The sequence below is a fragment of the Typopeltis vanoorti genome, chromosome 7 (assembly GCF_054136105.1).
Source record: "Typopeltis vanoorti isolate ZY-2024b chromosome 7, IOZ_Tvanoo_1.0, whole genome shotgun sequence".
In the NCBI taxonomy this organism is placed as follows: Eukaryota; Metazoa; Arthropoda; class Arachnida; order Uropygi; family Thelyphonidae; genus Typopeltis; species Typopeltis vanoorti.
This window is the reverse complement of record NC_143555.1, coordinates 1,797,421-1,821,696: the sequence shown is the minus strand read 5'-3', so window position 1 is coordinate 1,821,696 and position 24,276 is coordinate 1,797,421. Positions and strand designations below refer to the sequence as shown.

Here is a 24,276-nt window from a genome sequence, read left to right as displayed (position 1 = left end):
AGGGGAAGAACTCATTTTATAATCTGCTCTGGATTAATCTGATAAAATCCTCTCAGTAACTTAAACGTCTGTATCATATCACTTCTCTTCCTCCTATCTACCAAACTCTGCAATCCACATTTCTTCAACCTCTCTCCATAGCCAGCATTCCAAAGTCTGGATATTGTCTTAGTCAATCATCTCTAGACCCTCTCCAATGCCTCCACACTGGTGTGGAGGCATTGGAGAGGCACACAGCCTTATATTTCTGCACACCAAAATGCAACACCTTGCACTTGTTGATATTAAAACTAGAACCCCACTCTTTTGTCCACGTAAAAAGTCTGTTTAAATCTTCCTGAAGGGAATTAACATCAGCAGTGTTTATGTTATATATCATTTACAAACAACTTAAAGAGCAGCGGCCCAAGAACAGAACCCTGTGGCATGCCACTGGTTACCCTCTTCTTTGAGACACTGCTCCATCATACACAACCTGCGAGTATCATTCATAGAGCCAATCTCTGATCCATCTAACCAATATACTATCGATTCCCATCTTCTGCAGCTCGTACACCAACTTATATCACAGTATAATTCATGTAGTATTAGTAGTAATAACGCTATAATAATAATAATTTACCTTTTGTAGTTCACAGTTACACAAGGAAGTACAATTGCATGTTAAAGTTTACTTTTTTTTTTTCAAAGTTTGACAAAATATAATCATACAGAATATATACAATATGTACAATTAACACATCATATGATGTTAAGTACAAATATATAGAAACTTTTAAAGTAATAATACACTCATTATTATGCATCAAATAAATTATGTGTAAATGCACGTACCCTGTGCAATTTAGACAATGCTACATTTTACTACTTGTAAATTCAGTACAAACTTTAAATAATCTCCTTATAACGAGTCCTTGGACTCCCTGGAGGTGTCAAATAATAATAATAATAATAATAATAATAATAATAATAATAATAATTTGCATAATGTGCAATTTGTATAAAATAATAATTCATGTGTTGCTATTATTAATAATAATCACAGTGATTAATTTAGCCTATATAATTCACAATTACATAATTAATTATACATGTTGCAGTTCAAATTTTTTTCTTCAAAATTTGAGAAAATTTGATTATATACAGCAGGCGTGGCCAACTTCATTCTATACGAGGGCCAATATATGATGAGTGGTAGCGGTAGCGTCATGGGCTGCACACTTTTAGACAGAGAACTAAAATAAAAATAAACTCTGCATTTTTTCAAGTCAATAGTTATATGTATTAAATTACTATATTTGTTAAATCATTTTACTACTGGGAGAACAATATAAACTACTTAAAACTGATCACTGTAACCAGAGCAGAGCAAGTGACTTTCAATGATGAGACACTCTGGAGCACATAGAAATCTACCACTCCCACTACCACAACTCGCACAGAGAAGCAGTAGATTTTATAAATTGAGTAATCTTTTTAAAGCAATTTTGATTCCGTGTTCAGAATATAAATTGTTTCCGTCATCAGAAATAATGAATATAACTAGTATATCAATCAGAAAATCCTGGGTCGAAACTAATAGCTAAATTGATAATACATATAATTTAATATAGTTTTTATCCTGCCTCGGGCAGCACAAAATCACGTAATGGGCCGCATGCGGCCCACGGGCCTGCTATTGGCCACCTATGATATACAGTATTTACATATATACAATTAGAAATGTTTCCTATTTTGTACAAACATACAGCACAAAGTAAATTCATTATTTACATAATTTTTAGTAATTTTAATATTTGTATACATTATATTTTCATATATTACATAGTAATATTATTATATTATGCATAGTGATATTGATATATTATATAATAAGATTATTACACTATAATAATAATATGTATAATAATAATTATATAATTTACATAATAATATTATTACTTTACAATTAGTAATTTTAATATTAGTATTAATATAAATATGTTTTATGAAATAAATACTTTGTTTTTCCTTGTAGCTTACCTAAATTAAAGGAATGGAAATGATATATTCATGAAAAGAAGTTCCCTCCACTTCGCTCGAATAATAATAATTTTAGATTAGATTACATGCATAACACAGTAATGTGATGTAAACAACCGAAAAGATATATCTATTAAAAATGAGTTAGGTGCTAATATTTGCAGTAAAAAGATGATGAGGCGGAGTAATCCACTGACTTCGAAGTTTGAATTAGCTTTTCTGAAGCTAGTGGGGTTAATGAATAACTAAACTTTCTTTTTCTTTTTATTAGGTTTGTTGCTGTGGTTAATATGTTTTATGTGAAATGTATGGTAACTGTTGCAGTTCTAAGTGTGCTGATACAATTTCCATAGTTTAGTTATTAATGTTCTATAACTGTTCAGATGTTTTACCTTATATGACAAGTTGTTGAATAATGTGGGTATAAGTGCTCACTCACGACGTCTCCATATAAATTGTTATAATGCTTGGTTGTGTAGAGGGTTGTGTTTGGTCTGGTAATGTGATACATTTCTCTGTTATTATGGGGAAACATATTGCATAAGAACACAATCAATGTGTTCCTGTTAAATATGTTTGGTGAAATTAATTGTAGCCATATTAGCGTGAGAGAAATAGTGTAAAATGTGTTCTTTGTAGTGTGGAAATGGCGTACCCAGGAAGGGGGCTAAGGGGCCCTGGCCCCCCCAAAAGAAAAAGGGAAAAAGACTAGAAAATTTTCCGAAAATCTTTTCCTAATTAAAATTCTTCTTTTTTTTTTTTTTCATTTATGTTGTGTCGTGTCTTCTATTGCCAGCCTACTCATGAATTAGCGTTCACATAAGGTGGGAATACCCTCTGACTCTTGGGAATCATGGCCGTTGTGAACGCAAGGCGAATGAAGTAGTGCTCTAGAGCCCGGCCAGAGATTACAGGTATCATGTATTGGCGATCACTGCAGATGCTCAGTCAGAGGTCGTATGCGATGCGTAGTGTGTATTCTCAAATCGTCTACTGAACTCGCCCCCCCCAAGATTAAATCATGAGTCCCCCCAACCACATCTTGAGTACTCGGCCCCCTCCAAGAGTAAATCCTGAGTGCGCCACTGGAAAGGAGGTGGGGTATTAAGCACTACATTGGAAGACTGGTTAGATCGGAGTCAAATAAGATTACATGAATGTGAGTATTTTTGTCCTTTCACATAAAGACCTGGAAATCCTTAGTCCATAGAAACTTATAGTTTTTTCTATTTTTGTTCTTCTTGCTTGGTACAATAGGTTTTTGTAATGTGGGGTCCTGGTTCTGTTATGTAGATAGTTGAGGGTTGCCTGTTATTGAAAAATGATGTTGTTGGCTGTCCTTCTTGCTTGCAGCTAGGATGTCATCTCTCAAGCTTTTTTCTGGTGAAGCATGCAATTACAGGTGATGGTCTCTCCTTATTTCATTGTGGTCCTTGATTTACAGAGGCGATGTCAGTGATTATGCTGACTGCTGTAACAATCAGTTGTATTACAGAGTTGAGATCTTCTGACCCTGTTTTGTGTATCCCATCTATTTGCAGTTTTTTTTTTTTTTTTTTTTTACATTCTTTCAGTAAGACATTTTCCATTTGACATTTGAGGGTTCACCTCTTTTCTCAATTCATCGTTCTCATGCTTAAGAGGTTGCTGTGCTTCCATTACTGCTAACAGATGAGATTTGACTGCACACACAATTCCAAGCATTGGTTCCATGTTGGGTTGTTGTATGGTAAATACTGTTTATAATAGTTCAATTTCTGGTTGATTTGCTGCATGTGAAAATTAAGTATTTCTTTCACCATGTAGTTAAAGGAGTTTAAATTATCAACAACAGCAAGGTCTGAAATTGGCTTACCTTTCTGTATTTCACTGCTTTTTCCAAGGGACTGATTTTTGCATCTCAGTTTTTCTCAGCATTGTAGGCAGCACCATTCATTGTGTTTAGTTAATCTTTTTACCTTCCCGGTGCTTTTGGAAATTCTGGAATGCTGGTAGTGCAGCCCCTGTTGACAACCACTGCACTATGGACCATCCCCTTCTTTCATTATGACTTAAGGCACTTGTTTGTGAACATGCGTGACCTTGACTTTTTTTAAAAACTTTATTATTCATAGTTATTTATTTACATTATACACATGTCTACATGAGCCTCTGTAGCTCAGTCAGTATAGATGAAGCCCTTTGGTCAGAATGACCTGGGTTCAATTCCTGTCAGTGACCTGAGGAACCTTTATCTCATCTCTTTTGACTAAAGGTGAGTTAGTTGGTCTCATACGGTGGTAGGGTTTTTTTTTCTCACCCGTAAACTCAGGTTTTTCATCCCCAAGAACAGGCAAACCAGCCCAGTGAACACATGCTTCTACAGACATAGGACATATCCAGGAATAAGGAGTAACCAACCTATTCCATAGGATTTTGGTTCCAAATATCTACACGGTAAAATGTATAGGTCTACACGTGAGCGTAAATTAGGATAGGACATATATACGTATCAGCATACAAGTACTTTCACATAAGTTATACGCATCTATGTTGTAATCTTATGAACAATGAAATTTTACAACTTTACAATTTTGTACTAAACATACAATTCAGCACAATAATATTGTATCACTTTAAGTTCGCTTTTTATAATCTGCCTAAATATATAAATGAGATATATATTTTATAATATTTAGACAACAGTACTATCATTTCTTACCTTATACATTTCACTCTTAATATCTTTATAATTTGCACAATGTGGAATCCATATAAGAGAATAATAACAATCACAGTAATCGTTTGTAAATATAGTTCACATTTACACAAAGTAGATAATATGATTACATGCTGCATTTTATATTTTATTATATGCACAGTCCATCAAAAAATGTATACACATTTTAACAGATGTCATCTATTGACTTTTTTCAAAGATGGATCAAATTACGGTAGCAATGTGTAGTATAATGTTCTCTCAAAAGGTGTTGTTGCTCATATGAATACTAGCATCATCAAGTGACCAGTAGGACAGTCAAACAAAATGGCCAAGGCACAATTGTTGTTCAAATAACACAAGATCATTTTAAAGGGGTATTTCAAATTTGAGAATGTTGTTGAAGTTCAATGAAAATGGAGGCATGAGTTTGCAACACAACCTCCAACTCCTGACAGTTGCACGTATTCATGATACATTTGAGACCAATGGTACCGAGACCCATCTTCCAACAAGATGGTACACCACTACACTACCACCAAGACGTGAGTGCTTACCTAGATGAGAGTTTGCAGGAACAATGGATAGGATGAAGAGGTGCAGTAGAGTTCCCCCCATGTTCTCCAGATTTAACAACCTTGGACTTCAACCTATGGAGGACTCTAAAGGATGTAGTGTATTGTAGAAAACCAGCTACACTGGTGGCCCTTTGGAAAGAAATTGAAACGGCATGTGCAGAAATCCTACTGGACACTTTGACCAATGTTGCCCAAGCAGTAGTTCAGCGTAATAATAAGTGTCTGAATGCTATGATAACCACTTTGAGCACCTGGTGTAATTGTAGAAGTCAAAGGTGACTTGTATTCATCCCTTGATGTCTGTATAAATTTAGTATCAATTTTTATACAGGTTTTTCTTTTGCTGAGGTGTGTATATATTTGTTTGATGGACTCTGTATATATTTTTTTCCCATTTTTTTTTTTTTTTTTTAATGTTTGACAAAATGTTATCATTATCATACAGGCAATTTGCATTTAGACTATTCACATATAATATATTCAGTTTGGTACAGAATGTTATGTTATAGTAATAATTTTGCATACATGCATACATTGTTTATTTTATATACAACTAAGATAAGGAAACATTATTTCCTCTCTACAGGAATAATTTCTTCTCTCTCAGTGTGCAATTCTGAATGTAATCTTTTTTTTTTATATAAATATATATTGCACTAAGAGATTATTATCATCATTCAGGCTGTTTAGTTATATGGTTAACATATTTGCAGTCTGTTCAAAGAGTTCAGTGTTCAGTGCTAAGTGAATAATAGCAATATTATTCACAATATTAATAGCAACTATGATAATGATGATTATGGGGATTAGTTAATTGAGGAGGGCTGATCCCACCTATTCAAAACTTGGGTTAGCTTTTATGAAGAGAGTGGAATTAGCATACACTATTAATGTTGTTTGATACATTTTATGGATGGAATGTAGGTGTTGGATGCTGGTGATATGTGAATTGCATATAGATGTTAATGGTATATTAGATGTGTTGGTATAGCTTCCATAGTTCATGTTTTAATGTTCTATATATTGTTCTATATTTTGTCTGTGTTTTAAATTTAAATTTTGCAGTGGGTTGTTTGTTGTGTAGTGTGGATATGAGATGTGATCTCACAAGTATGAGTTGTTGAAGGGTATATGGATGTAAAGAGTTGTTGTTGTGGATCGTTTTATGTGATATATGTCTCTGTTGTTACGATGAGTGTTGGTGAAGTAATTCCTAAGTAACATTATGTACGGTTTCAGATTTTTAATGCCCAGGATTCTGTGTATATGAGGCCTCTAATCACTGTTGAAACAATTTTCTGTAATATTTCTAATTTCACTAGATGGCTGTTTGATGTGTTTGCATGCTGTTTTAACGTACCGGAGTAGCGATTCGCAAATACCTTGATGTAACCTTGATATAACTGTCATGAAAATATACCTTCCCTAAACAAATAAAACACAAGTGTTCCCTTCACCCATTGACCCAAGGAAATATTTTGCCACTGAATATCAAACAGTCTTATGAAATAACAAAAATTGAAGCATTAAAGACCTCAAATTAGAAAAGTATTCAAATATGAAGAACTCGAAAATAGTCTCACTTAAAACAGAACTATAAGAGCCTGGAAAAAGTTCAGAGGTGCTGTTGAAAGATTTGGGGATAACAATAAAGCTGAAATTATTATTACGTGACATCACCAGGGAGTTCAAAGACTAATCTAGGGAGGGCACCTACTCTACAACTCTGTCTCCACTACTACAAACTGCAACTACCATCATCATCATCTACACCAACACCCACCACCACTTCTACTAGTATTTTCACAATCAAAAACATCCATGCCCATGGTGGGATCCAGACTCGCAGCCTTTTGGGTGGAGAGTGGATATGCTAACCACTCGGCCAAGCAGGCTGGCAATGGCCTGGTTGGCCAATAGAAAAACTAGTTGGTCATCTTATAATAATATACTACCCAATGGGAGACTACTGCTGGTTTCTTCAAAGAGAGACAGGCAGAAGTCCTAACCAGTTCTTATAAGCACCTTTAAATTTGTATTTATTAGTAAAATTATAATGCTAAATGTGAATTATGGAAAACCCCTAATTTTTTTTAATTTTTTTTTTTTGGGGGGGATGAATATTTCATATTCCTTTTGATTTTTATAAACCTGGACTTATATGTATATCACACTCGTAGAATTCTATGCGTTTTTATAGACCTGGACAACTTCGTTACATATTTGTATCGTTTTTATAATGTTACATTAACATTTCACAGAAAGTGTTTCAGTGAAACAGAGTCATAACTCTTGGGAATCATGTTCACAAGGAGAACACACTGATCTGGCTGTTGCCCAATATAGCGATAGCGAAAATTTCCCCATACTTCTGCATAGCTTGACCCCCTTTTGACAAACCAGGCGGGCCTGGCTTGTCAGAATTAGTAACAGTGAAATTAATTTTTGTTCGTCAGGAAATATAAGTCTCTATATAAAAAATACGCAAAAGAATCTGAATTGTATTTTATAATAGCACGGTATTTATTTAAATCTACATATATCAAGTCCCGTGGCGCCATCTATTATCAGAAACCAAACATCTCCATTTGAGAAACGTCTTTCGATTGACGAACACAATTATTATTATTATTATTATTTATTATTATTTCGGGCGACTCCAGGAGTCCTTAGACTCATCGAGGGAGGCCCTAAACATCATGTCCACATAACTATGCGATTACATTCTCACAGTATCTATCATACCTTGTCTTGAACTCGTTCACCGTCATAGCACCCACAACAGACTCTGGCAGCTTATTCCACTCATTTGCCACTCTAAAAGTAAAGAACCCAGCTCTAACACCCCTGCTAACCACACTCTTGCCCAGCTTCCATAGGTGTCCCCTAGTTCTCCCACCACCAGTCCTGATCTCAAAAATATCCTCTGAATTAATCCTATAGAATCCCTTTAGCAATTTGAATGTCTCAATCATATCTCCCCAATGTAACTATGTAAATGTAACCCCAATAAAACACAATGTAAATGTAAATGATTTTTCTTCTGCACAAAGTTTTATGAATGTGAACTGAAAGATAAATCTGTTTTATCTCATTCAAAAAATTAAAATATCATTTTCACTCTGCTTGTAGTTTTGCAGAAAATTTCCTTTCCCTTGACATAACTAAATATTATTCAAATTACTACAACTAAGGCTTGCAAATTTACTGACGTTGCAGGTAAGGAGTGGACCACAATAACTTCTTTTTTTTCTTCTTTTTTTTTTTTCACGCTCCCGCTTCCGGACCTTTAAAATAATGCCACACTGATTTTTTTTCATGTCTACAAAAAAACATTCCCCTTTTAAATACCTACTTTTATCAAATATTAAGTCACATGAAATATTTTAATTTTGCATAAAACTTCACTTCTCTTTCTCTCTCTCATCGATCAGAGTCAGAATGTGGAATAGAATTTCATCATTAACGGGCTGTCAAAATAGAGTATGGCGCAATAACAGTACTGAATAATTATAACGAGATTTAATGGAGTAAACGGCTTTATCAATAAAGAAACATCTTTACGCGTGATGATATGTATGTCCACAAGTGTCGGTGGCATCTTGGTCGAATCAAGCATTAAGGATCGTGGATTACTTGCTCGAAATGGGCACCTTGTCTTTCAAGACAAGTTTCGTAGCGCATGCGAAAGTTCTCTACTATCTTGGAGAACAAGGATTGAGACATCTGCGGGACATATCGTGTAATTTTATATCTTAGTTCGTCAAGGTTCGAAGGCAGGTCGTGGTAAAAAAACCATTTGCAGTACCAACTCCGTATGAACGAAAAAAATGCTCAACAATAAATGCTACTGCAGCTCAGTGTAATGGCTTGGACACTACATGCTCTTCTATTTCGTGTACTGAAAAGAAGGTGTCGAAATTCAGTAGTTTTTTTTTTTTTTTTTTTTTTTTTTTTTTTTTTTTTTGCCATACCATCAGTGCCGCGCCGTGGGTAGGAGGCGCCCTTGTGCAAAACGTTTTTCAGCCCCCATAAAATAAGTTTCCATGAAAAATTTTTGCGAAAAATTTTACTTTGTTAAAAGTACAAAACAGTTCATACGCAATACATAAAAATAAATGTTATTTAACAGTAGTAGAACATTGTAATCACTAAAATTCATTAATAAGGAATTTTTAATAATGGAAAATTTCAAAAATGTTTATTCCTTAATATATAAATACAACAGAAAAAAAAATATATATATATATACACACAAATTACTTTTATTTTAATAGAAAAAGAAATATTACATAACAAAAATAATTTGGAGATATGCTTTTAACTATATAACAATTAGGATAAATGTAGATTTATTTTACATATTTATGTAAAATAAATCTTTTAATATTTTACACAAATTTTTTAGTAATATCTTTAATGTCTAATGAATCCATAATATTATTTTCAATTGATATAATTGATAAATCCGTTAGACGCTCTCCAGACATTGTTGACCGCAAATAATTATTTATTAGTTTCAGTTTTGAAAAACTTCTTTCCCCTGTTGCTACGGATATTGGTAATGTTAAATAAATACGCATCACAATCGCAGTATTTGGAAACGTGTCGGTTAATTTATTTTCGTATAAATAATTTAAAATATCCTGAGGAGCCGACTCTTTTTTAATAAAACATTGCAACGTTTTTAATTCCTCAAATAAAGTCATACCATCAATATCGCGATTGTCGGAATCTTGATTGTCGCTCAGTTTTAAGGGCAAATCTTTACAATGTTTCATTAAATCTTCATCGCTCCAATCTTTTAATTTGTTATGTCTCTTATAACTTTAAAGCCCTCACTATGTTGTTTTAAGAGTATGAATCTTTCCGTGACTGAAGTTATTGTCGTGTCTAAAATCGCGAAGAAAAAATTTATTTAAAAATTTTGTTTGGGATCATTTTTGTTTTTGTTCTTTTGCGAATGTCTGGAAAAATAGGATCAATATTAAGATCGTTTGCTACTTCTTTTGCAGTTCTAATAATATTTTCAAAATATTGGTCTGTTCGGCGAGTATTTAATTCTTGTATAACATAATGAAGATTTTCTGTAATTTTTCCTATATCAAATGTCGGATTCTGCATTATTTTACTTGCAACATCTACAAGACTTAAGATTTCGTACCAAACATGAACAGAGCAAATAAATTTAAACGAATAAATCTTTGAAATTAAGTTGTCTGCATGAACTCTAGAATCGATATCTTTAGTTTCATTTTCCGTAATATCAAAAAGAGCCTGGTAAATTTCCTTGATATTATTTTTAAGTGGCTTTATTGCTTCTACTCTACTTTCCCACCTAGTAGCAGAAAGTGGTTTCAAATTTAAAACACGAATATGTTTTTTTAATATAGTCCAACGATTCACAGATATTGAAAAATAATTATATAATTCCTGTATTACCCCAATTTACAGTTTCATAGGATATCTTAGCTGCATCATTAACTACCGAATATAATGAATGACCAGCGCACGGAATAAAAAAGCCCTTGAATTTATTCCAATGATTTTTTTTCTGCAGTCCATTATGTGTACCTCGCATATTTGAACCGCTATCATAAGCTTGGCTGCGTAAATCCGAAATGTTAATATTCAATCATTTTAAATATTTTTTTATAAATTGAAATAGTCCTTGCCCAGTGGTATATTCTACAGATTGAAAACCGAAAAAAGTTCATGAATTTCTGCTATATTTGTATCTTTATTTTGATTAACAAATCTAATAACAATAGATAATTGTTCTGTGTGGCTTATATCCGGAGTAGTGTCAGGAATTAATGAATAATCTTTAGCTTCTTTAACCATTTCTAAATTTTTTTCTTTTATAGCTTCAGAAATTATACCGATGATTTCATTTTGTATTTTATCACCTAAATAATGAGCAATATTACTTTTTTGTGATATTTGGATGGATGCAAGTGTTTTGCCATTATCGAATCAAATTTAGCGACAGTTTCTCCTAAATTTAAAAAATTGCCGTTATCATTTTCAAAAAGTTTTTGTGAAGAACCTCGAAAAGCTATACACTGTCTTGATAAATATTGTATTATGTAGATTAACCGTTCTATAACAGATTGCCAATAGTTTTTCTCAGTTTCGTATAATCTTGTTGCGTGCAATCGATAATGCATTTCTTAATCAACGACATTTTAAGTTCTCTGTATTTTGAACAGTTTTTAATGTACTCGTCTCGTGTATTTTTAGTATATGACTCAAATGTTGCGAATCGTTACAACCATATTCGTTGGTAAGTTGGGAATTTTGACTACCAAATATTTTTCAATAATAACAGAAAACCGAATTTCGCGATTCTGAATAAACTAAATAACTTCTTAAACGTTTTTCTACATTTGCTAAATTTCGATAATAGTATGAATCGGAAAACTTGCGGCCAGATTCATCTTTGGGAAATTCTTTATTAACTACTTGACGCGGGCAATGCTCAACTAAACAATCTCCAACTTTGGTAGTTATATGATTCGGCCAAGTACCTGGATCATTAACATTAAAATTTAAAGTAAAATTTGAAGTTTTGTGTTTCCCAGAATCGGAATCCAATATTTCTTCTGTTGCAACTTCTGTAGACAGTCCAGTCAGGTCAGTTTCATTTTCGCATGTAACATTTGTTTCTTCATAGTTATCTTGTGTCCTCTCTTTTTTTTTTTTTTCTTCTTCTGTAGTAGAGCTACACGGAGTACTTGCTTCGTCAGAACTTTCTGTTCTTCGTTTATTATGTGGTCCTGAAGTTGAAAATTTATTCAGTGATCCAGCCAATGTATGTTGTAGTTGTACTCGTTGCAATTGTCTTTTCCCGTTTTTGTGCACCAGATAACTTCTTTGGCTTTTTTTTTTCACGACATTAGGAGTTAACACACTTGGTTAGACTTTAAATAAGAAGAGCGTTAAAAATTGTCCACCAAAATAAATAATAATAATAATAATAATCGTATGATGATACACGGCCGTGAGTCCCCTTACGGGGAGGTACGGCACCATCTCAGTCCCCCTAAATTTTATCCGGGCTCCGGAACCGGCATAGCTGACGAATCAGACCTATGGCTGGGTCAGTATTCCTGACTGTTCCTTAAACTTATTTTTTAACCCCTTAACCAACTATTATTTTTAAGATGATTGGCCCAAGACTGACTATTTTTTTTTTTTTTTTATTACAGAATTTGATTTTTCAGATGACTTTTAGGGGGACTGAGATGGTGCCGTACCTCCCCTTACGGGGAGGTACGGCACCATCTCAGTCCCCCTAAATTTTATCCGGGCTCCGGAACCGGCATAGCTGACGAATCAGACCTATGGCTGGGTCAGTATTCCTGACTGTTCCTTAAACTTATTTTTTAACCCCTTAACCAACTATTATTTTTAAGATGATTGGCCCAAGACTGACTATTTTTTTTTTTTTTTTTTATTACAGAATTTGATTTTTCAGATGTTTTGAATAATAAATATGCTTACATTTTAGGTATTTTTTGAAAATTACCATGTATAGATATTAGCCACTGATTGATTTCTCAGTGATATTTATTTAATATTTTTTACATTCTGGTAATTGTTTAATAATTAAGAAATTTCTAGAATATTAAATTATTTATTAAAGAAATTAGTAAAAGGATCCCAACCCCAATGTCTTCCAACCATAACAAGAACAAATATATAAATAAATCTCTTATTGAAAATTATTTTCTAGACGTCTACCCAACATAAGATAAAAATCTCTTGTTTTCAAAATAAGATAATTAACTAAAATAAAACAATTTAACTGATTTTCAAACTGTGGCAAAAATATAATAGTACTTACTTTACGTGAATAATAATCCAAATTCACAAAAAATTTACTAAACAACAATAAATATATTTTATAAAACAAAAGGCAACTGCACAGTAACACTGTAACACACAAAATGAAATGATGCAAAAACACTCCAAAAAATATCAAGAAAGGGCCAATTGCAGTATGTGTAAACAAACTTATAAAACTCATCTAAAGAGTTTTATAGTTCATAAATAACCTATGCAGCCTGACGCACCGATAATCTACCCCGGATATATACGGGATTTTTAGCTATGGTCCCTCATCTGATTAATATGTTTATAATTTATAAACTATTATCTTTAAAATTTTATTTATCCAAAAATAAGTACACAATTAAAATCAAAGTCAAAAATTGTCCAAAGACTTAAACAGAGAATACACAATACACTCAATATGTTTCACATTCAATGTACCTTTTCAAAATACCCTTATCAAAATAATAATAATAATAATAATAATAATAATAATAATAATAATAATAATAAATAAATAAAAATATATTTCATTATAAATGTCTGTTTTACTAAGGGAAGTGAAGGGAGATGTGATTTGAATTTAGATGTACATTTAAACAAAGAAATATGATTTATTTTTAATAGAACAAAATTTATAAAGATACTATACATTTTTACTTAATATAAATAATTTATCATCAATGAGAGAAGTGGAATTGCTTATTTCTATATCTGCTATATTGCTCTCTTTTGTGCGTTTTATAAATCCAGTCTTTAACCAATGATCCATACTTAAGAATTTGAAGGCTAAAAAAATTACCGTATTTACTTGTCTATAACTCGCACTTTTTTCACGAAATTAAAGCTAAAAAATCGTGGTGCGAGATATATGTGGGGATTTTCGGAAACTAAAGTTTTCAGGAAAAAAAAAAAAAACTGAAAACGGGTATGACTTACCAAGAAGCTTCTATTCTCCATCACTTCTTCTGTCCTCGAGCGGTTTCCTTGTGCGCAACGTCAAAATTATCTACCCAAATAGAGACATCTTCTTTCCCATTATATCAAGCAAAAATTACCAGTAATTTAAGACTTGAGATACGTAATGAACAATCCTTGACAAATTACTAATGAGAAGTGAAAGAGGTGCGCGATTGTAGGCTAGTAGACAAAGAAAAGCTATTAAGAAGTGCATATGATTGGTGCAGTATTAACAAGAGATCGAGCGACCCAAACAAAAAAAGCTGACAAATGAATTGAAATGCTAATTCTCTTAAACCGATTTCCATAATATCTTAAATGCATTCACCATATATTTCTTAGTTTTAACACGCTCATGACGGGGGGGGGGTAGGTTCAACCAAAACCATATTGCACCTGCAACATGTGATTTGCTCCAGTCTATACAGCAGTTTCTGTTGGAAGGGAGATGTGATTATTAGTTAGTGTTTATATTCCCAGTTGTCTCTAATTGCACTATATGTTGAGAAATATATTACGCAGTCTGTGAACCTTATTTCAGTGACATGATAGAACTAATTGCTTTTCGTGTTTCTGCAGTATAGTTTACTGCAGGGAGCGAGTTATCGCTCCAATGTGAAAGCGGGGGCGAAAGTGATTCGCAATTTGAGGAGAATTCATGTATAATATAATGTAATATATATATTAAATAGACTTGCAACACTTGCAGGTGCAAACTCGACTTGTTTGTCTGTTTGCTTACTTGGGAAATGGAGTAAAACCAGGTTTAAAATAGCTTGGTATCTTTAACATATATATATATATAGACTATAAAAGTTTATGAAATTCACATCGTATGATACTTTATGGGTTGTTTCCTTAAGTATCTAATAAGTGGGTTCTAAAATGTTTAGTTTTAGTATGTATGACCGTAATTATTTTATTAATAAAATATAATAAGCACATATTTAACTGTCAATAGGAACTGGCGCCTTTTTTATTTGGTAAACTAAACGCTGTATTTTTGTAAAATATCTTGTTGCCGTAATACGGCTGAACGAGCGCCCATTGCCCAGTACCGTCGATACTGCCGACGGTACTGGACAAAGCACAGCGTAAGAATGAATTCACGGTCTGTCTTAAACTAACAATTTCCACTAAAAATATAATAAACAATCGAGAATATTTATACAATTTTCGCTGAGTCGATGCTTACTCTGTGAAATAAAATCTGTGGTAATATTGATAACGTTTCACTTCAAACAAATTATAATAAAACTGGTGATGTATTAAGTTAAAAATGTTGCTAGATTATTCATAATAATTCATAATAATTTGACTGATTTAAAATTTCATTTTTATTGCATTAACTATAATTTGTAATTGTGTAATTTATATAGTACGATATAATTCAAGAATAAGAAAATTTATATATATATATATATATATATATATATATATATATTATTTCCCGTGGTGAAATGGCGCTCCCTATCTTCAAGCACCTTTGTGCAGCACACAATCTGCACAACCGCACGGCTCGGCCCTTCATAACATACTTCGATACTTATCTTAGATGTACTGGAACAAGTGCTTCCATCGAAACCAAATATATGTACGAAGGAGGATGTGTTTTTTAAGTAAGATAACATTACATTTAGTATTTTGAATACCATTACGGATGATTCATATTATTCTTCGAAATAAAGGTCTGCCGACATGAAACTGGTATGCCATATATATATATATATATATATATATTTAACAATTTGTAAAAATTGTGCCCTCCAGATGTCGAAGGGACATGCGATACGGTCAAGCGAGTTCCCACCTGACAGGCAACTCGCGCAAGCTGCATAATTTAATTTGTTAACTTTGCAATTACCACAAAGAGAAATTAATCGCTAAATACTTGAGGTAATGATGCAAGCATCCAACTGGTAACATAAACGTGGAGCAAGTACACGAGTCTCATGAGGTGTGAGCGGTTTATTCAAACAAGGAGCTACATTTTACAAAACGAGTAGTCATTAATAAAAGTATTAGAACACGCATTAAAGATGTTTTGGATTTATTTACCAAGATACCGGTAGAAACTTCGAATTTACCGGCAGGGATTTTTGCGCCATTTACAATCCCTAATTACAACCCCTCTTCTGCTTAAGAGATTAAGGGCATAAGAAATTCGCATAAATAACTGGATGGAGAGAAGAGTTTATTACACATAAATTATGAAACAGTATTAACTTACGTATAATAGATTTGTAATGTGCGTTATATTTCAATCAGGCATTTTTAGAAATATTTATATTTGCGAGCCTCGCAAAGATCTGTGGATAGGTGACTCATCTAAATTTTGAGGAGCTCAGTGCTGGACCGTGATAACTTTAACGTAACTGACATCGATCTAAGGACTCCGATTTCGCTTGGCATCGTCGGAGCTTTTTCAGTTTTTTGTCCATTCACTTCTACCTCAACCCCACAACGTTCTTCTCCACTTCAAAATAATGATCATGACATCGTGTTTTTACACTGCGCGAAGCCAGAGACGACACCAAACCTAATCTAATCTAACCTCCATCTACTTCTGACCTACACCTCTCCCACCTAGACATACAGACACATACAGACAAGCAGTATTCCACTATTCAGTTATGATCTGGATGAAATGGCAGTTTATTTTTCTAACATTTTGATAAAGAATCAGAATAACTGGTATGGATAAAAGAAATGGATTCCGGTTGGTCCTTTTTCTGTGCTTCAAAGCGATACCTTACGTGTGGTGTGTGGATGGAGAAGGTAGAGATTCTCGAAATTTGTAGGAAAATCAAAAGTTTTTTTTTTTTTAAATTCAGCATTATTTTTGATTTTAGATTACGTTATTGACCACTGTTGGTCAATATAGTATTTTCAAATCTTAACGGTCTCAAACCGCAAGCACTTTTTCGGTCGATATAAGTGATTTAAAAAGATCGAAGTATTCCTAATGCAGATGAATTTGAAATCAAAACATTTAAATGTTTAACTTCAGTAAAAAAGGCCGAGGCATAAGACATTATCCTACAATCGCATTTTTAAGAAAAGGAAAGAAATTCTGGATTCTGAAACGGACTTATTAGATATGCTAAATCGAATTAAAACCCTCGGATGCGTAAAGAAAAAGAAGAAACCGAACCTCTTACTTAATACAAACAATTCATTATTCGACCACAACTTTCCCCGAATTTGACAGTTCGAACCCCAACTGCGTGAGTTGGTAATTACTTTTTACCAACCGCGCACTTTAAGGCGATGACTTGTCTTCATAAACGTGAAAGAAAAAGAACAACCTCCTTAATGGCTCTTATTAAGAAATACAAATTAAATAACGCATTGAGATATTTAAAGCGCGCAATTTTTCAACATTTTGTTTATATAAATTGATGCATCTTATTATAAAAATGTCAAAATGGAAAAGGTTGTTCCGGGCGTGTCTGTGTCTCCATGACGTTCAGATGAGGTGTGAAATTTGTGTATTTAATACACGTGCTAACGTTATGCTACAAAGGTTTTTGTGGTTGGAGGGAAAAAATGCTTTAATGTACCCATTAACTACAAATGAAGCGAGCTCTGGACGAAATATGCAATACGTCATTGGAATTTTTAAAAAAATGTTTACTTAATATAAAAGACGTTAATATAAAGGTACAAGTAAAATTACCTTCGCGCATGCGCGGGCACAGAACACACACACGGAACAGAGAGAGAAATACCTCCAATAATTGGACAGTCACACGTTCCTTGGTTTGAAAGCGCGAATAATAGAAAGGTACAAAAGGAGGGCTACCCTTCTTGTTCTGTCTGGCTGGGATTACGGCCACAACTAATGTTAAGAAGAAAGTGTATATGTCTATTAATTGTGTGTGTTCTTCTGGTTGGTTTTCTGTTTTAAGGAATAAAAAAATGCAGTAATGCAATGTCTGTATGAGACTAGCTAACATACTTTCATTTGAAAAGTCCTTACAGACTTTTTTTTTTTTTTTTTGGTGTGTGTGTTTAGAAAGAAGTTTCTGAAATGGAGACCAAAAGCATAATTGGCTATAATAAAAGTTATTACTGGCTGGAATAAAGCCGTTGCTGCTGTTGTTGTTTTAATACATGACCTTAATATATTTGTCCAACTCACTTGTATGTATAAACAAACAAACAAAAAGACTGATTCATCATAAAACAAAACAAAAAAAAAGAAAGAAAGAAAGAAAAAAGGAAACAATCCACCATAAAAAAAAACAAACGAATAAATAGTCAAAATGAATTAAGCTACAATCTTTCTCTTTTTTGTAAATACCTCTCCAAAAGAAAGGCTGAAAACGGTGAGCACTTTGGTACCTTGGGCGGGTTAAGGATCATCTTAAGTCGGATTTTTGGCACCTCAGGCTTCGGGCTAACAAGAAGGCTGCGATGATCCAACCAGAATTGAAATTTTAAGATTCTATTTCTAAGAAGAGTTTAGGAGACGATTTTAGTAGTCATTTCGATCGATCTTGTAGTCTAATCAAATAGTGTTTAATCATCATGCCTGTCAAGGATTTAGGCCTAGCATGGCCTGTTCTGGCCTTAGAAGTCGTCGTTGAATCTCTTAAGAGGACGTCCTGGTTTTCTTTTCCCAATGGCTTGTACTTTAAGGCTTGTTTTGGTAATCTTTCTGTTTTCATTCTTTGAACGTGTTCCATCCATTTATGTTTATATTTTTTAATTTCTTCTGTTACTGGTTCTTGGTTTAATTCTTTCATAATTTCTTCGTTTCTTTTGTGATCAAATAGGGTATACTTTGCAGTTTTTCTCCTAAACTTCATTTCTGCTGTTGTTAATCTTTGTTTGTCTTTTTGTGTTATTGTCCAGATTTCGCTTCCATACATTAGGACTGGTAGGGCTAATGTATTGTAGACCTTTAGTCTGGTTTGTTTTTGAACTAGGTTTGGTTTAAATATAGAGTTAATTACACCTGTTATTTTTTTAAATATTTCGCAATTTTTACATTTATATCTTTTTCATGTGTGATCATACATCCTAGGTAGTTAAATGAATTCACCTGTTCTAAGATCTTGTTATCTATTACTATTTTTTAGTTCTTGCTGGAATCTTGTCCTTTAAAGGCCATAGTTTTTTATTTTTCTGTTGATATTATCATACCATAAAATCTTTGGATATCTCATTTAAATTTAAAATAATGTTTGATACCAAGAAATTTATCCGATAAAGAAGAGCACCCTCCTCTATTTTTCTTTTACGTGAATTTACTTAATGATCGAAGTGAGTTGAAACATAGTTTAGCACAGCGCTTCTGAAACTTTTCCTACGACGGAACACTTCACAAATCCTGATATTTTAACGGAACACCTTCGTTAGAGTCGAGTATCATTGGTCTCGTATTCAACGTAAAGCTATGCGCACACTATTGCCGCAGCAGGCTGTATCGCATCACAAAAACGGGACAATGCACACTACAGGCGCGCATCGCATCGCTTTTATCTTGCTTGTGACCGCACGTTTCCTAAAATAGGTACCTCCGTACTTCACTCGCGCTCGGAGGTATCGACATCTGCGGGCAGCTGAGTCAAGGCCAGCGCGTGATGGCCTTAATAGCACAATCCACACGCAAAGTGAGGAGCGCCTGATTTTCAAACATGTTTGAACTTGTCGCAGCATTTAAAACCATTCCAGGCTCATAGCAATTTTGATAATTTTTCGCGGAACACTTATTCACTTTCCGCGGAACGTAGTTTGGGAAACCCTGATTTAGCAGTTTCTTCATGAAAATAATTAACTTTTAAAACTTAGCTATCCCTTTGTTCTTCTTACAGGATGTGCTTCGAGGACTTCTTTCGCCACTTCACGCATCTGGACGTGTTACACATCGGCCCCGACGACTGGATGCTCGAAACATCCCTGCATAACAAGCGACCTTGGAGAGCGGTGCTGGCTAGGCGACGATGGCGATCGGGGTTCAATGCTGGAGGATCCCCACAATGCAAAGGTTTGTTCGAGTGTCTTGGGAGGGGGGGGGTGACATTAGTCTAACTTCGTCTAATCTGCTCATGTAGATTAAAACATAATCTTATTAAATAAATTATTAAGAAGACTCGTATTAAGTTGCGTTGATTCAAACAAGATATTTAAGAGCATTATCACATTCTTTGTTACATCATTCAAATACTAGTTAATCCTGTTGCCTTTTGGATTCAATTCCTGCCTGCTGTTAAAGTTAATTGCAATAATTCATTGCACTTTAAACGCTGTTCTCTTTAAAACATATTGTACGTTGTTCCTATAGAAACGACAGCGATGAATCCCCAGTTCCGAATCCACATCCCTAAAAACGGAACGAAGAAATGTCACGTGGTAGTGTCGCTGGTCCAGTACTACTTCTTGGCGTCCGCAACCATATCCAAAGAGAATGGGAAAAAACTTGCCTTGCTTCCTGTTGGATTTGCCGTCTTTGAGGTAACCCGGAGATATCCTTAAGTATTTTAATATATCATTAAGATGACAGCTAATAATTAGCAGTATCCTGTCATTAATAAGGCATTCTTCAATGTCAACATCCTTTCAACAAGTTTTGTATACTATCTTAATTACGTCTAAGGTGTACTAATGTCGCAATTAGTTTAGAATGAAAACTTTTACGTAGGCGTTTAGCTATAAATGAGACCACCTCGTACAACCAGTTTTGATTCACGCAAACATTCGCCTAATGTTTCACATAATGGTTTTTTTCCAGAGAAAGGTCAGGTTGGTGAAACCCAGCACAAAACAAAAATAAAATCAACAGTGGAAAGTGGGTTACGATATGTTGGGCGTTGCTTGCAGTCAGATCTAGCGAAAAGCATTCTTTTATTTGTTTGAAAGGGATTTTACGATTAAAAAAAAACAAAGAAATAAAAAAAAAGAATATTCCATTGGTCATTATTTTTGAAACTTATAACGACTAGTTTCGCTCACACTAAAAGAAAGGTGCGATTTCGTGTTTATAACAAGCAAAAAAAAAAATGAAAACAGACAACAATAAGTTGTTCCATGGCTGAAAATCGTTATTACAAAAGAAATGAATCAATTCATCCTAAACATGAATGTGAAGTCATGTGACAGCACGCGACATCACATCTCCTCCAGGAAATGTGCTTTGTATTAAGGGTAAATATTAAGAATAGTGATCAGAGCTTATTCCACCTTTACCACGAGTTGCCTAGACTTGCACTACGTATGGGGTCACCCCTACTTGCAGGCGCAAACTTGACTTAGTTGTCTGTTTGCTTACTTGGGAATTGGATTAAAACCAGGTTTCTTTTTATTTAAAATAGCTTGGTATCTTTAATATATATATATATAATATATATATATATATATATATATATATATATATATATATATATATATATATATATAACACAATCGCAATTGAAAATATCCAATACTTTAGCAATGCCCACATTATTATATGGCAGCGAAATTTGGGTAATAAACCAACCAGATAAACAAAGAATAAAAACAAGTGAAAAGATTCCTGAGATGGATAATGAGACCGGAACAGACCAACATGGTCTACATCCGTAATTAGATGATGATGATGATTACATATAATAGAAATCTTTCATGGAAGATCGCGTATTGTTTTGTTATTGTCAATGATTTTTGGTATGTGTGTGTGTGGGGGGGGAGGAGATTGCTTAAAATCATTTTGTTCATACGAATTTCGTCACTCGTCTTGTCGTGTTATACTTTCAGGTTCCCTCGAACATGCCTCGCCTAACGACCCAGTTCGTTAACAATCACCCACCTGTCGATGTCACCTTGCATCCGCCCGCACGAGAAACGGTCACCTTCTTCACCCTGTCGGCTGGAGACTACGTGATCATGCCGTTCACGAATGAGGCAAACTGCGAAACGAAATTTCTCTTAAGAATTCTGACGGACGAACAGAGCAGCATTTGGTGAGTATTAAGGCTTAAGAAGCATTTCCGTTTGAATACTTTTATGGCACAGGAAAAACAGAATAAAGAAACGAAAATAGATTTAATGACATATGTTTAAAATACATCTCAGTTTTGCAGGATGTAAAACCCGAGCTTCCGGGAGGGAAACACACACCACCCCCGCATGAGACCGGTTGACTCACCTTTGATAAAAAAGAAAAGCTTTGAAAAGGTTCTTTGGCCGTAGACGGCATTCGAACCCAGGTCTTTCCAACCAAAGTGCTTCGTCTATATCGACTGAACTAACTACGAAGACTCCTGTAAAACTTTTGTTCGTCAACAGCATAATCCCAAACTGGATTTGGGTGTCCGAAACACACTATCACTTTTGAAGCACGCGTAGGACTTTTTTTTTCCTGCAGTCACATGTTCACATTCTGCAGCGAACCAACAGTTGTTCTCAACTGTCTACTTTCCCAACAACGACAGATTGTTAGTGTTGTTATAACGTCCTTGATGATTTCACGAGCTTCACCGGCACCTGTCAATTAGGCTCGACAGTTAATTGCATGTGACTTTAATTTCATCGTGAACCTTTCCTTGCATTTCGGAAGTGAAACTTTCCTTGCAGAGATCAGAAGCATGTTAGCTTCTGATCTCTGAAGCGCTTCAAATCGTAACAAATAAACGAGTGGATGATTCTCACAATTCCCAAAATTAAAAGGGATCATCAATGTAATGAATATTCGTCTATCTGTGAACAACGAAAATTTAATTTGGAACATTAAAAAATGCGTGATTGGGGAGTTACTCATTCCGAAATCATTCACGTAAATTTATCTTTAAATAATATGAAATCAGTAAAAATATCTCACAAAATTTCTAGATCTTGATGTTGATTTTTTTTCCCATGTTGCTCTCATCCAGGAAGGCTAATTTGCTAACCAATACTACATTTTGTACCGTGGGAGGGCTAAGGATTTTTTTTTCTCTATTTTTTTTATCAATTTTTTATATTTCTGTATTTTTTTAGATAGTCCAGAAACCCTGCTTTAGAGACCAGATATGGACTTTTTCGAGCCACCTCAGGCCTCCAGTGAGGTGAAGTGGTTTCGCGCCAGGCGATGAAATTCATCCTCTGCCTACCATTCATTTCTTCTTTCTTTTCGTTGTGCGAGCGATGATGACTTATATTTCAAACACGTTACTGCCTAGTCAAGCTTATTCACATGAAACCAATACGATCATTTTCGTATTGTTCGAATATTTATGGATGAATATTTATTGATGGATGGCGTGTGTGGAGTGACTGATCTTCAGAGAGTTGAGGCTGCCAGAAGGGCAAACAACAGGACTACATGGCGCGGCCTAGTGTGGAACATCATCGAGCATCGGAGTGACCATACGGCATCTGTAGATGCCCAGTGAACACAGACAGACGAATATTTAACAATAAAATAAAATAGCCAAAATATAGAAATTACCATTATAATTAACTTTTTTAATAATCAGTGGCATATTCTCGCGAAATCGTACTTTCTGAAACGCAAAGTAAAAATGTACAGCGGTTGATACAAAGTAAGTGACATTGTACGCAGAAAAAAAAAAAAAAAAGCATACTACAGACTCCATTACTAAACAAACATCACATAACATGGCTTCATTTACATTCAAATATTTGTAATTTCATTTTCATCCGCTTATATCACTGTAATATTATAGTATATCACATTTCACTGACACTTTAAATTAAGTCTTTGTTTATAAATCAGAACATCTCAATAAAAAATACGTGTTTCTGATATTAAAAAAAATACCAAAGCAGTCTTGAATCTCTTACCTGACCATTTTTATTTCTTTGACATTCGGACAGTGTATTTGTTTTCGGCATCTACCTCGGTTTTCACTCGATAGATGATCCCCGTTCAGACAGCACTTAGTTCACCAGATAAAAATATTCTCGAGTTGACACGTGCAAAAAGGAAGACTAAATGTATTACACCGTATAATGACAAGATATTTAAAAACTTAAGGTTGGTTGCACATTGTGTATCCAGTCTTCTTAAAATTCGGAAGTGAACTGTTTATTTATATTCCAGAACAAAATGGAAATTACTTACATATATCCCGACACGCGCTACAAAGCGTTCACTCACTTTCATTTACCGTAAACAACAATTTAGTTGCCTACGCTGCGCCCTCTAATGAAAATAATTATAAATATTAAACAATATTTCCTACTAAATTACTT

At 34.1% G+C, this 24,276-nt stretch overlaps 1 protein-coding gene across 1 annotated transcript in view; it reads right to left on the bottom strand.

Moving 5' to 3' along the window:
• Positions 1-23,926, bottom strand: part of Cad87A (cadherin 87A) — a 1,045,423-nt gene extending 1,021,497 nt beyond the window's left edge. Inside the window, exon 1 of the mRNA XM_090395555.1 lies at positions 23,866-23,926. Within this exon, the coding sequence (XP_090251681.1) occupies positions 23,866-23,873 (8 nt within the window). The 5' untranslated portion in view covers positions 23,874-23,926. The remainder of the gene's footprint in view (positions 1-23,865) is intronic.
• Between the last annotated feature and the right edge of the window lie 350 nt (positions 23,927-24,276).